This window comes from Gossypium arboreum, chromosome 5 (genome assembly GCF_025698485.1).
Source record: "Gossypium arboreum isolate Shixiya-1 chromosome 5, ASM2569848v2, whole genome shotgun sequence".
In the NCBI taxonomy this organism is placed as follows: domain Eukaryota; kingdom Viridiplantae; phylum Streptophyta; class Magnoliopsida; order Malvales; family Malvaceae; genus Gossypium; species Gossypium arboreum.
In genome coordinates, this window is record NC_069074.1 from 2,124,415 (window position 1) to 2,137,744 (window position 13,330).

General features: G+C 33.3%; 3 protein-coding genes across 3 annotated transcripts; 1 reads left to right on the plus strand and 2 right to left on the minus strand.

The window, feature by feature from the left end:
- The first annotated feature begins 335 nt into the window (after positions 1-335).
- Positions 336-1,859, plus strand: LOC108489267 (uncharacterized). The gene has a single exon (XM_017793677.2). The coding sequence runs from the start codon at positions 460-462 to the stop codon at positions 1,015-1,017; it is 558 nt and encodes a 185-aa protein (XP_017649166.1). The 5' UTR covers positions 336-459; the 3' UTR covers positions 1,018-1,859.
- Positions 1,407-3,202, minus strand: LOC108489258 (uncharacterized). Its single transcript, XM_017793665.2, has 2 exons — positions 2,941-3,202; positions 1,407-2,336 (listed from the first exon to the last, which is right to left on the minus strand). The coding sequence occupies exons 1-2, from the start codon at positions 3,005-3,007 to the stop codon at positions 1,741-1,743; spliced, it is 663 nt and encodes a 220-aa protein (XP_017649154.1). The 5' UTR covers positions 3,008-3,202; the 3' UTR covers positions 1,407-1,740.
- A 4,154-nt stretch (positions 3,203-7,356) lies between these two features.
- Positions 7,357-10,788, minus strand: LOC108454579 (cytokinin dehydrogenase 7). Its single transcript, XM_017753123.2, has 4 exons — positions 9,932-10,788; positions 9,515-9,787; positions 8,646-8,908; positions 7,357-7,835 (listed from the first exon to the last, which is right to left on the minus strand). The coding sequence occupies exons 1-4, from the start codon at positions 10,625-10,627 to the stop codon at positions 7,508-7,510; spliced, it is 1,560 nt and encodes a 519-aa protein (XP_017608612.1). The 5' UTR covers positions 10,628-10,788; the 3' UTR covers positions 7,357-7,507.
- Positions 10,789-13,330: the final 2,542 nt, after the last annotated feature.

Here is a 13,330-nt window from a genome sequence, read left to right on the forward strand (position 1 = left end):
AAAGATCATCCCGATCAAAATAGTACAAATCTCATACCGATGCTTGTATAATTAAAATTTGAGATATCTTCTGCTGTTTGTTGTCTTACCTTACCGGACATTTTTAAGGTGTTGATCTCAAATGGCATCTATTTAAACAACTTTAGACATAACTGGAAATTTGCAGAGGAATTCTGCTCCCAGAATCTGATTCCAAACAATTTAAAATGCAACTTCCAGAAGGATTCCAATGGGATATTGGTTTAAAGAAATTGCTCTTTCATTTCATCCCTGTGCCTTGGCCGTTGGATTGGAATGTTTCTCCACCCCAAACTATATTCCAAATGGATGATCCAAAGGGAAAGTTCACACCTTTCTTTAAAAAGGAAAAAAAAGAGGCAAATATAGGATTATATTACGAACTGGGAAATTCTCAATAAGAAAAAAAAGGGTTGCTCCTAAAGAAATTTGTTTTCATCAATGGAGCCTAGAGGTGCTTGCAGATCAAACAGGTCTTCATTTGAGAAATGGGTGGCAATTGTATTGACCTTTCTAGCCGTGGTTTCACCTCTCTATGTCAACCAAAAGCCAACAGAACTGGAGCTTGAAGAGCAATCCATGGACTTCACCTCATGGTTATGTCTCCTGTTTGTGCTACTGCTCTTAGCCTTTGCTTTCTGGCTTTACCTGAACCAGAGCTTTACTAGGTTTGACCGTCATTGGATTAGGCCGAGCAGGTATTCGTCATATGAAAGACTGGTTGCAATAGGCTTGATAGTCTTAGGTGGTCTTTCTCCTCTTTATATCAACAAGGGCACGAGTGAGTTCGAACCTGACGAGCAGCCCATCAACTTTGCTTCGTGGTTGCCTCTTCTGCTATTGATATTAACCTTGGCCATCGTTACATTGCTTTTCTGTGATAGAAGCTTTACGAAGTTCGATCCTAACTGGATTCACAGAGTTGGTGGTTCTTCTGCTGGGATCTTACTGGTTCTTTTGGTTCTTGCTGTCGTTTTGAAGTGTAAGAATACCGGTTGAAGTTGAATTTCTAACAACAGGAAGTGATTCATTAAAGAACATAAGTCATGAAACTTCTGTTCCTGTCAATGTCGTTTCATAGTTGCGGGTATTAGACCATGTCATTGTAAGAAGCAAGAATGTACAGTTTACTGTTAAACTGGTGTTTTATCCAGTTGTGTATGGTTTCCATAATCTCTGTAACAGGGCTTTGCACCACAAAGCCAAGCTCTATACTTGACCATATTGGACGCATGGTGTGAATGTAGTTCAAGTGTTCAACAATGTCACCTGCTCACGTATGCATAAAATGTAGATTCAAGATAAATTTCATGAAGCACCACAAAAACAACATCGAATGGGGGCCTACCAGGGTGCCAAGCATAACAACATACACCATTCCAAGCGGGAAAGAGAAAAGCCAACGCCTCTTTAAATCGTGGTGTATGATGGTTCACAAGTCAATGATGAACAACATGTACCATTCCAAGTGAAAAAAAAAAAGTAATTGTCATTCCAAGTAGGTTCACTCAATTTGAAGGTTGACACATGAAACTGGAGAATTCAATGGCACAGTGTGAAACTTGCTCAATGTGAAAAAAGAAACAAATCAATAAAATTATAACAATATATAAACCCCTCGAAAAAACTACTAGAGAGGCTGAGATATATAAGGCAACGGACTGAAGCAGGCCTCAGAATGAACAATCCAATGATAAAGAGTTCGGATACTATAGGATATGATCATATTCCGAAGGCATATCCTGCAGCAACGAAAGCTGTTACGGCGTACAGCCACATGTGATGAAGTCGAGATAAATCATTAGCACCGCTGCATTCATCATTGGCACCACTAAAGCATCCCGGTCTCGAGATTTTAGCCACACCACCTTGTGCAACAAAGCTACTGTTATGCTTGCCGTTGCTGAAAAGTACACACCAGAAATAGGGACCCCCACCATCGGAGCCGGTCACACCAGCCCCAACTTCAGTGTGGTTCTTATTGTAAAGAATTTCCAAACTCTTCTCGTTTTTCATCAACATCGAGAAAGCTTCAGAAGGCTCGACATATTTCGATTGGCATCCAAGTAAACGACCAGTGATTGGAGAGAGGGTTGAGGCTTCCACACCACAGTTGGGGGCAAAAGTTTCAGAAAATTCAGAGTCAGCGGGCTTCTTGGCCTCTCCTACAGCTTTACAGTCACCTTGGTATGCTTTTATATATTGCAAAGCAATGCAGGCCAGGCCTGGGTTGTCGGTGAGAGCCGATGACTTGTGAGCTGTCCTATTGGCATTAAGCGCAGCCACCAATTCATCCGCAGGGTTATCGGTTACTTTGGCTACAATTGAACAGTTCCATCATAAGGGCTCCAGCATAATGATAAAATTAGACCATAAACTGAAACCACAAAGATAGTTCCTCTTCCCTCTTCTACAACAGATGATTATTCCTTATCATAGACAAGCAAGAAATATACGGTGGAATTAAATGCATTAACAATGTTTCCAATCAGAATACACGGAAACCTGAGATGCAAAATAAATTTTCTTTCACTTATCCTCCTTTATCAACTAAATAAAGGCCTGAAAAGATTAAGCCAACTGCCTAAAATACACAGCTTTAAACATGAGATCCAGGGGGGAAAACTGCTTAAAGAAAGTCATATCAAAATGGGCAACCATTCAAAGTTTAGACTTTAGAACCGCAATGCCTGAGATTCAGATCAATACTACATCTTACCAACTAATAAATAAAAGCAGCATTTGGAAAATACGAAAAAAAAAACCCAGAAATAAACATGGAAAAAGGATATAACTTAATAGTTATTAAGCAGATTCATCACTTACTCAGACCAACAGAAAAAGAAAAATAAACTATCTTTTTTTAATTTTGTAACAGAAGCTAAAGCTGGATAAGAGAAAGAAGAGGAGAGGGAGACTTACTTTGAGTGTTGGCAGAAACAGATAAGAACAGAAAAGGAGAAAAAAGAAGCCATAAAACCATTGCCATTGTTGCTGGGTATTTCCCTTTTTTTTTCCTTATGTTGCTATGAAGAATATAACTCAGTAGATCTGATACAGAAGAAAGAAAGAGTCAGTAAAATGTCTACTTCGTTTCGGTTGCTGTACAACTATGGCTAATCTGTTATTTTGGTCTTTATTTGCCGACATTACCACCATCCGGGTTCTTCTTGGACTTTAAAATAATTATCTCGTGTGTTATTCTATTTTAATTTTAAGAAAAAATGATTAAATCTACAACACAGATGCAGGTGACGTGAGGAAGGCAATTTTTCTAAAGCCAACTGTTTTAGTTATAAATTATTATTTTATTATTATAACCCCAAATGTGTTTAAATATTATTTTTGATGTTCAATAAAACTTATATTTGAATTTAAATATTAATATCTCTGAACTTTTTAGATGCAATCTTATTTATACAAAATAAAATATCTTTAAACATGGTTGCATATTAAATAAAGGCTCTAATTAAATAATAAGGAAAGAACGTCAACACACAATTAAGTATTATTGGGCCATTTGCTCAATTAATGGACCTAAGTAGTGCGTACTCTGAATGTATCTGATATTAAGGTCCCCAACTTCAAATGTTGAATGTTTGTCGTCACAAATTCATCCTTCCAATCAACTGATATCCTTAATGCATATTCCTTCAAATATATGTGTATACATCATTAATGCAACCATTTCTTTGTAGGATCATAACATTTTTTTCTTTCTTAACAAAAAAAAAAAATTATATGACATGATTTAATTGTTGAGAGTTTGCCTTCTATATATATATATAAAACCCACCATGTTTTGACAAAAAATTTATAATAAGAAATACTTTAAACAATAAAATGGGATAAAGATAATTTAAGTATCAAAATAATATAATCGAGTTACTAGATTTTTCACATTTAAAATAAAATAATTTAATATTGAATATAGATGGAGCAGTGATGAACTTATAATTTTAATTATTTCATTTAAATATGATAAAAGTATAAAAGATAAAAGTATTATCATAATAATATTATATATAATTTTTAAAAATATTTTAATAATTTTATAATTAAATCAGTGAATTAATTGAAACGATATTAATTTAATAAAATGCTTAAATAGTAATAAAATATGTAAGTACAGATAAGACAACGGGAGGAAAAAAACATTCCATGAAAATGTGGACATTTGATTTTCACTTTCCTCAAGAACAAACCCAACAGGGCTTCTATGAGGGAATAATTGGGTCTTTTACGTCGGGCTTAACCCTAACACAGCTGGTTGCTGGGCGTGAGGCCTCCAAATGTATCAGCTCAGTTCATCTTTTCTTATCTTTATCTAAGCTCAAAAACATTTATAGATTAATTGAACTTTCCAAATGAAATTGCATCATCAAGCCCATATATAACTTTTATCATAAGCTTCATAAATATATTCCAAACAAAGTGATGATAATATACATAAGCATAAATATTTAGAATTTGAAATTTAAAATTACATATGAAATTAATAAAATACATATAAAGAGGATTATGCGAAATTATGATTTCACTTTATTCTTATCTCTTTTCAATAGGAGAATGACTAATCAGATTTTTTACTTCTGAAAAATTCAAATCCAACTAAATGCTAAAAATTAAGAGGAAAAACTGATTTGTCATTCTCCTACTAGAAAGGGATAAGAATGACGTAAAATTACAGTTTCATACATACATCAAATTAACAATACTAAATGCATTACAATTATTTATCACGATGTTGTCATCAATTGTGAGTTAGTATCGAGTTAACTTGCAACATGAATTCAATTAATAATATTATTAATATCTTGATGGAGATAATAAGTTGTGCATTTTAAAATAAAATGTATAAAATATATCAAGATGAAGTCTTAGCTTAGTGGTAAATAAAATGCATAGTGCAATTGCTTTGTGTTTAAATCTCATTATATGCATTTTTTATTTTTTAATGAAAAATACTAAAGTACCATTGAATAATATAATTTATTTTAATTATAGAAAAATAATATTTCTATAATTTAATGACTGAATTGATGATTCAGTTGATAGTAACAACGATTCAGTATTTCTAAAAAAAAAAAATTCTAACTAAGCGACTAACCAAAAATCAGTAAGATTAATATATATACATTTCAGAAATCATTTCACTTAGCCAAATCAAATGAAAAAGAAAGAAGAAGTCACACTCCAACTCTTATGAATAGACCCAAAGAGGATTGAGAGATTTAGTATTTTCGCAATACAATCTTTCCTATGAAATCAAGGATCAGTCAGCTGATTTGTGGCTGTCGTTTCTAATATATATTAAAATCAATAATATTCAGTATTAAATTATGTCGTCTCTAATATAGTAACATCTCCAAGCTGTATCGCCTTAATAATATCTGTCGTCTTCCTTCCATGTCAGCCACACTGAAGCCCCACATTTCAAATCCTATTACCACACCTATAATATGTTTGTGGCTTCATCCTCGCTCAAGACAGTTGTAGGGAACTATAAGAGAAGGGAAAGTGGACCATAATGAAACTGCATATATAATCAGTAGACGTAAGAAAAAAGAATCATTCATGGCTACCAACTGTAAAGTTCACTAACCATAATATATACATTTATGAAAATACCGATTTAATTTTTTATTTATGCAGAGAAAGGCATGCATGCAGCCTACTCCAACTTTAATCTGCCTTACAAGATAGCTTACTACCTAACGAAGTAAGTGGACTATATGTCCGTGCCTTTAGGCTTTTCATTAGACCGTGACAATAAAAAAGAGTAATTTTATTGAAAAGTAAAGATAATAGAAATACAACCACTAACACCGTCCAAACTTAATTTCGAATGCATGCAAAGTACCACATTTTTTTCTTAGTGTAATATATAAAAATTTATCTTCTCTTGGGTAGGCTAGAATCAAATTGTACCTCAACAAATGTTAGAGGGAGCCATCAATGATTGGTTGGTACATGTGATATCTTACAATAAATCATGATCTTGTAATGAAACTCTAAAGTTGCTATTGGACCCCCTCCATTTTTAACTTTTTCTCTTCTTTTTATAAGTGGAAATTGGAAAAAGGAAAAGACGAAAAGAAAAGGAAAAAGGAAACCAAGTAGATTCGATTTGCATTGTTTCGACATTCAAACAATTAAGAAAACCTAATGCTTAAGGAATAAATAAATGAAAGAGAATAGCTTATATTAAAATGTTTAATTTTTAGACACTAATAAAATCAAGTCATGTCATTTATTTTTAAAAAGATAAAAAGATAAAAAAGATATATATATATATATACATTCATAGTCAGCCTCAAATTATTTAAAAATAAAGAGTCAAACTTAATTAGAAATTCAATTTCATAGCAAACACGATTCCATTCCTCTTGTAACCTTCACATGTTTCTCTGAATTCTTGAGAATATAATATTTATTATTGTTTTGGCATTTTGATCCACAAAATATTATCAAAGTCATGAACTCATGTTTTCATGACTTTTGCCGTTAATGTTTTTATAATTTTTTTCACAGCCTAAACCTGAAGGGTGTTGTTCCCATTATAATTCTTGTAAAAAACTGCATCTTTCGTTTTCCATGTTTCAATATCCCTTTCTTCACGAAACTTGAACTAAGTTTGTAGCAAATATTAATTTAAAGCTGAAACAACTACATATAATGAAAGAGAATTTTGTTGTATTATGTGATATTATTTAATTAAAGTCAATTTAAGTTAGAGAAGAGATTACCTATGGATGTGTGTATATTTTATTTTTATTTCTTTAAAATTTGATGACATAGCTTAATATTGTTGGTACCTAAGAGTTAAATTTTTTAAAAGTTATTGCCAATAAATAAATAAATGGGAAGATTTTTTGATTTTTTTATGACAAGTTAATTTTATATGCACTTTTTCGAGTTTTATAATTTTAACTCTTAAAATGATGTTTATTGAAAAAGAAATGAACATAAATTTTAAAATATGTAATTTTACAGTTTGAAGTCAAATTTTCTAGAATTGTAACATTAAATCCCACTTGGGATTAATTATTATCTCAAAGATGACATGAATTGAATGGTCCAAATTGATTAGTTTATATGAATGACAGGGACCTGAATAAAAAATAGAGTCCAGAAGCAAATGGAAGTAGTTTCTGCATGAAGCCCCATTTTGAGATTAAAGAAAAAACTTTATAACAGTTAAATCAGTTTTTAGTCGAATAGATTATTAGTCGAGTTTAGATTTTTAATTAAAATGAATCGTATACAAAATCAGTTTAACTGAAATTTAAATTTTTTTTGGAGTTTTTTTTTTCTTCTTTTAAAAAAGAATCCAAATTAATTGAAGATGATTTTTTCCCCTTTACAATGACAATGCAACATTCATTGTCATCAATCATTTGCAAACGGAACTGACCTAACCCACAAATTAATTAGGGGGGAACATTAAAGCTGATAAATGTGATGATATGCAAAAAAAAAAAAAAAATTAAAATTCCCTACTAATTATGATATTTGATGGGTCCCTCCTGAAAATATTTTGCCCCGGTGCAAGTATGGCCATAGGATCAAAGCTAGCCTTCCTCTCCACAAATCTTGACCATCGATTCCCAAAATGTCGTTCCCAATCCCCCTTTGATTGGTAGTGAGGGAGGTATAACTTGAAATCCAAACCCACTTTGATGCACCAATTTACAATCTCACGGTTTTGAGCAACCAATTTTTCAACAGATGGGCCATTGGGAACGAAGCGTAGCAAAGCCACGATGTAGAAGATTTCACCTTCGGGTAACACCACTGACGTTCGATCACCCCATCTGAAAAAACACATTTGAAAGCAACCACACACACACATATTAGAAGAACAAGATATTCATGTATACCCATCCATTTTATATGGAAGAGGATGAAAGCAGCACCAATAAATGATGCTCTATATCTGCCCCTTTTTTATTCATTATTCAATAAAATAAAAACATTCTTTCATCATATCCCATCATTGTCACGCCAACTAGAAATGAATTGTTTATTCTGATAATCAAGCATTTCTCTTTTCTCTGCATTTATCCAAAATTGAATGAAATAAATGACAGGCTTTTATAAGGTATGTAACTATATACAGCAAAAAGACACGTAGGATTGCATGTCATTGGGTAACGACGATCTTATCCTATTCTATAATTGAGGAAGTTGGGACAAAAGAATCTCAGTTTTCCTTAATATCATTTATAGAATTATTTTGATATTTTCCTTTTGTGGGGCGGCAATGCATGTCAAAAGATCTGGTTGCTCGGTTTGGTTCAATTTTTTACGCCGCAAACCGATACGGTTACCCTTTTTTTTACTGGTCTGACTGCACAAATTCTCGAGGACGGATATGATCCGTTACAGTTGAGCACAGAGTAAGACGGTCCTACAGCCGCAGTTTGCTTAGGGATAGGTTGATGTTGTAGGCCATATGATATAATATTGTGGGTCCCTCTATGTGATTGACTCTATTGGGAAAATTTATTAAGAAATTATTTGACCTCTTTCGGACAGCATAAAATCTTAACCACAAGAAGCTCACAGACATGCAGTTTTGACATAGGGGGTCCATAAAATAAATAAGGGGGAGTTTTACTCACTTGCTACGCAGAAGAGGGTAGATCAGCATGGGCCCACCGACTCCATCTTTCAACATCGTTTTAAACACCGTCCGATCAAAATTAACGACGTCCGATTTAGACACGAAGAGGTTCAACCAAGGGTGAGGACCATCCCCAGGGCCATTGGCTTTCACTTGTTCCTCCGCTCGGTTTACACGCAATAAGAACTTCGTGTAGCTTACGTCCACCTGGGATTTCAACCCTTCAACAAATCGTAGCCGTCCAAGAAGCCCGTTTACGGCCTGCATAGGGAATACAGTAAAATAGAAGGAAGTCAAGGACAATACCGTCATTCCATTGTTTAAACCAAATTGGCACTCGTGAATTACATAGATTCCATGATAGATGATTGTGATGGGGGTGTTTGTGGCCATTTCCGGAACTGTGCCAGTGGGGGACCAAAACGCCACCCAAAATCTCATTCATATAAGGAATAGTTACAGTAGCGTCCCATTCTCGTAATTAAACCCCTTAGGTTTGGCAGTTTCGGCAACTGCTTTATTTCGAATGTCAGAAAATCCGATGGAGGAGTAGAATAAGGCAGTCCTCCATCGCTGACGGTGTGAGAAAGCTCTGAGATTTTCTTTTGACATTCTTTTTCACTGTCCGGCGACAACAGGGTCGATGATAGGACCCCACGAATTTCTTTTTTGATGTTCATGGTCAACAGTTTTATATGGGATCCACTTAGTAAACGCCTAGGTCAAAACTAAAAACTCAGTATGCAACGGAGAAATCATGTATGTCCCACTCAGTCATCGACGGTTAGCAATCAAGGTTCAAACTTGTTAGTTAGTCCATGATGCAGGAGATTAATGAATAAACCAAAAAAAAAAAAGAATTGTTACCGTATCTACAGTTGGGTGGTCACTGTTGCGGTAATGGAAAGCCACTTCGAGGCAGTACAGGATTGAGCCGGCGGTTTGAGAGATATGAGTCGGGTTGAACTCATGGCCCGGGTCCAATGGCACGGATGGCCAACCATTGAACGGGTCATCGTTGTTGCAGAATACGAACCCTTCCACGTAATCAAACGACTCGCCTTCTTTCTGAGTCACCAGAAACTCAGCATCCCGAGTAAATTCCTCAAACTCAGAATACACTACCCTGATCCATCTTACCTAATCATACAAATAAATAAAATAAATAACATAGCTAAATTACGTAGCGGAAACGTGTCGCTCATGCACTTCAAATTAAAAAATGTAGAAAATTTGTATATGAATAACAAGAATTATTTTATTTCTTAAAACAGAAATACCCACCATGTCTGGAGCTTGTTGTAGCTTAATTCTTGCTCGGGTAATAATACCGAACTGACCAAGCCCGCCGAGGACTCCGAAAAAGAGTTCGGAGTTTAGCGTTTCGGAGCAAACCGTTATTTCTCCTTTTCCAGTTACAACTTCCAATTCCGTGACGTTCGACGTTTGCGGACCATAACGGAAAGCTTGTCCACTAACGCCAGCGTTAGATAAAGTCCCACCCACCGTTAAGCTGAGGTAATCGGTCCACGACCTTGGAGCATAGCCGTACCTCGAGACGCACCGTGTCAAGACGTCTTCCCATAATGCCCCGCCGGAAACATCGATATAATGAGAGCCATTGATTGGCAAGAATTCGAAATGGTTTTTCTCCGTCGAACGCATGTCTATCACGAGCCCCCCCTCGGCCATCGCCTGACCGTTAATTGAATGGCCGTTACCCCTTGCCGCCACCGTCAAATTGGAGGTCCTCGATGCGAGCTTAACGACCCGACTTATATCTTCGGCTCCAGAGGGTTTGATTAAGAACAAGGGCTTAACCGAATAAAGACCACCGAAATCTTTACTGGCTAAACTGCTAACATCACCGTTTTCGATGCTGCCTTGGAGGTCGAGGGATTTAGATATGCTGGAAACATCGTCGTCGAGCTTGGACTCGGCGTCGTTGTCGTGTACGATTCGCCCCAAGTAAGCTATCATCTTTGTATGCAAAAGCAAAAGAGACAAATAAAAGGAATGGTAGTTTTAGTTTATTTAGATTTTAGAGCACTGTAAAGATGAGCCGTCTTTGGAAGTTAATTGGAGGGGCTTAAATAATGCTGAAATGAAGATTTTTTTTTTATGAGGTTTAAAAAATTATTGGGCTAACTAACCTATGATATAATAAGGATTTTTATTAGGTTTAGAGTTAAGATTTTTATTTGAGTATAGAGTCAATTTAAAGTTTGTAACCAATAATTATTCTTTTAATAGATTTATAGAATACAAATAATTAGTTATTAGACTAGTTCAAAAAATATTAAATATATTAATATTATTTTTAAATATATATATATATATATAATTAAGAACTTACTTTTAAAAGAACTAAAATATTATTTAATTAAATAATAGTTGAATAATATATTTAAAAAAATTAAAAGAAGTTTTTCTAGCAATGGTGTATATTTTGTGTATGATAAAGAACTGTAAAAATAATATGTATTATTTTCGTTTATATATATATTTTGAATAAAGATATATGAAAATAATAATGATTGCAACTTAAAAGAAAAAATGAATCTAGATTTTATTTTTCCAACAATATATTAAAGCATTATTAGTAACATCAATGTATTAGGATTTCAAATCTTAGCCTCTATAATTTTTTCCATTGCAAATATCTTTGAAAAAATTTCCTCAATTTAAAATGAATGCAACATTTGGATTATTTGTGCATTTACTTTTTTTTTTATTTCTTGTTAATTAATAAATAAAAATGTTAAACTATCCCTACAAACACTTGCTATTTTAATGCGAAAATGTATCTCACCCAGTTTAAGTGAAAATAGACTTAACAATAGGATTGCTTCTATCACATTTACACCTTATGTCAACAAAATAATAATAATTTAGAATATGAATTAGGTATAATCTCCCAATTAAGTTTATGAATATTAGGAAGTGGTATAATTATAAATCGTATTGATTCAACATTTAATTGATTCAAAGTCTTTTTCGAATTGATATTTTAATTAATTTTGATTCAATAAGTCTAATTCATAATGAGCCAAAGGCGGGAAGGAGACGCAGTCGCTAAAACGAAAAATTTTCATTATCCTTTATAATTTATAAAATTTTAAATTAATAATGGTAAAATTTATTTTAGCCCTCCTAAATATAATAAAATTTAATTTTATCTTTTAAAAATTATAAAGATATAGGCTATTAAAATGATGAAATTACATTTTTTACTTTAATAAAATATACAATTTAATTTTAGCTCCTAAAAAATTTTCTGATTTCACCACCGATTAATCCAATTTGATTCAAACTATATCAGTTAAAATTGAAATTTAAAATTTACACTTTCTCGTATAAATGTCTTAATAATGTACCATAGAATGCATCCTTTTCGAAAGTCACTTTGCGTATGAGCTTAAGAAAAGTAGCACTTTATATTTTATTTTATTTTATCCGTTCATTCAATGTGAATAGTGACTAACTGATAGTGGAACAGTTTTTGAAACGACCCATTATTAAAAATTCAAAGGTAAATCTGGATTATTGATTTGCTTTGAACGCCCGCCATTGATGCCAAACTTATCTACGCCACCTTTTCAGAATTTACATCCTTGGGAGTTTTAAAAAAATATTGTGCCCCGATTTGGCAATGTGAAATTTGGTCTGAGTGTCACTACCATTCCAACACCTTGTTTTTTCATTGCATAATACATGCGTTCTTCTGATTGAGACTTGTTCAAACTTCAAACGTCGGCACCTTTTTATTTAAAATTTGCTTTTGCTCAAACACAACGGCAATAAATTACATTAATAACAGCCTCACTTATCTGCAACTTACATATTCATATTATTACAATAAACTATGTTTTCCAAGGTTATTCCATCTTATATTTGGGTTAACACAGTCAACTATACATATGTATGATTTTTATACAACGATGGAGCATAGTCTATACGGTTAATAATATAAGATTCGTTTAAGCATTGACAAATTGGTTACTGAAATTTGTGTATATCCTGATCCAAAGAAAGATTTAAGCATGATGCCATGCAATTCTATTCGAAAACGAAATGGTTTTATTTAGTACTAACTTCAGAAGAAAAGTAAGGCATATATGCTCAATTCCATCATACAATATGATTTTATACCAAGAAAGAAGAAAGGGTTATTCAAAATTTTTAGGTACATGTATTTGGAACATGCATATTTGTTTCAACTTTCAAAGATATTGTCCTGTTCGTAATCTTATATATATATAAGTTTTTAAAGAAATTTTAGAAATCTTTTTTTTGATTTTTCTTGACCAAAATTTAGGTGGGTAATAGATTTCGTGTGGGATATATATAAATCTTGTGGTGTTATTTTGTTAAGATATCATGTTTCCGAAGTAAGATAATAAGACAATAAACATCATAGTTAAGGTTGAATATTGGGGGATGAGAATCTTATAACATCACTACTGCTGCTGCTGCTTTTTTTTTTTTTGTTGTTTTGTTTATGAGGAGAATAGAACCAAAAACAATGAGCCCAACAAGTCCATAACTCTATTTGCTTTCCTTAACAAAAGTGTTGGTATCTTGTAATAATGTAAAAAGAAATGATTTGTTGCAGTTTATGAGCATGTATAGCAACTTGTGAATACATTATCTTGTCGCTTGTGAGTGAATGTCCACGTTTAT

Bases quoted from the DNA above. Each gene is read 5' to 3' on its own strand.
- LOC108489267 (XM_017793677.2), top strand. From the start codon at position 460: ATGGAGCCTAGAGGTGCTTGCAGATCAAACAGGTCTTCATTTGAGAAA.
- LOC108489258 (XM_017793665.2), bottom strand. From the start codon at position 3,007: ATGGCAATGGTTTTATGGCTTCTTTTTTCTCCTTTTCTGTTCTTATCT. The intron at 2,337-2,940 runs GTAAGTCTCCCT...GTTCAATTGTAG, and splicing joins TGTTTCTGCCAACACTCAAA to CCAAAGTAACCGATAACCCT.
- LOC108454579 (XM_017753123.2), bottom strand. From the start codon at position 10,627: ATGATAGCTTACTTGGGGCGAATCGTACACGACAACGACGCCGAGTCC. The intron at 8,909-9,514 runs GTAACAATTCTT...TTCCCTATGCAG, and splicing joins ACCACCCAACTGTAGATACG to GCCGTAAACGGGCTTCTTGG. The intron at 7,836-8,645 runs GTGAGTAAAACT...GTGTTTTTTCAG, and splicing joins TACCCTCTTCTGCGTAGCAA to ATGGGGTGATCGAACGTCAG.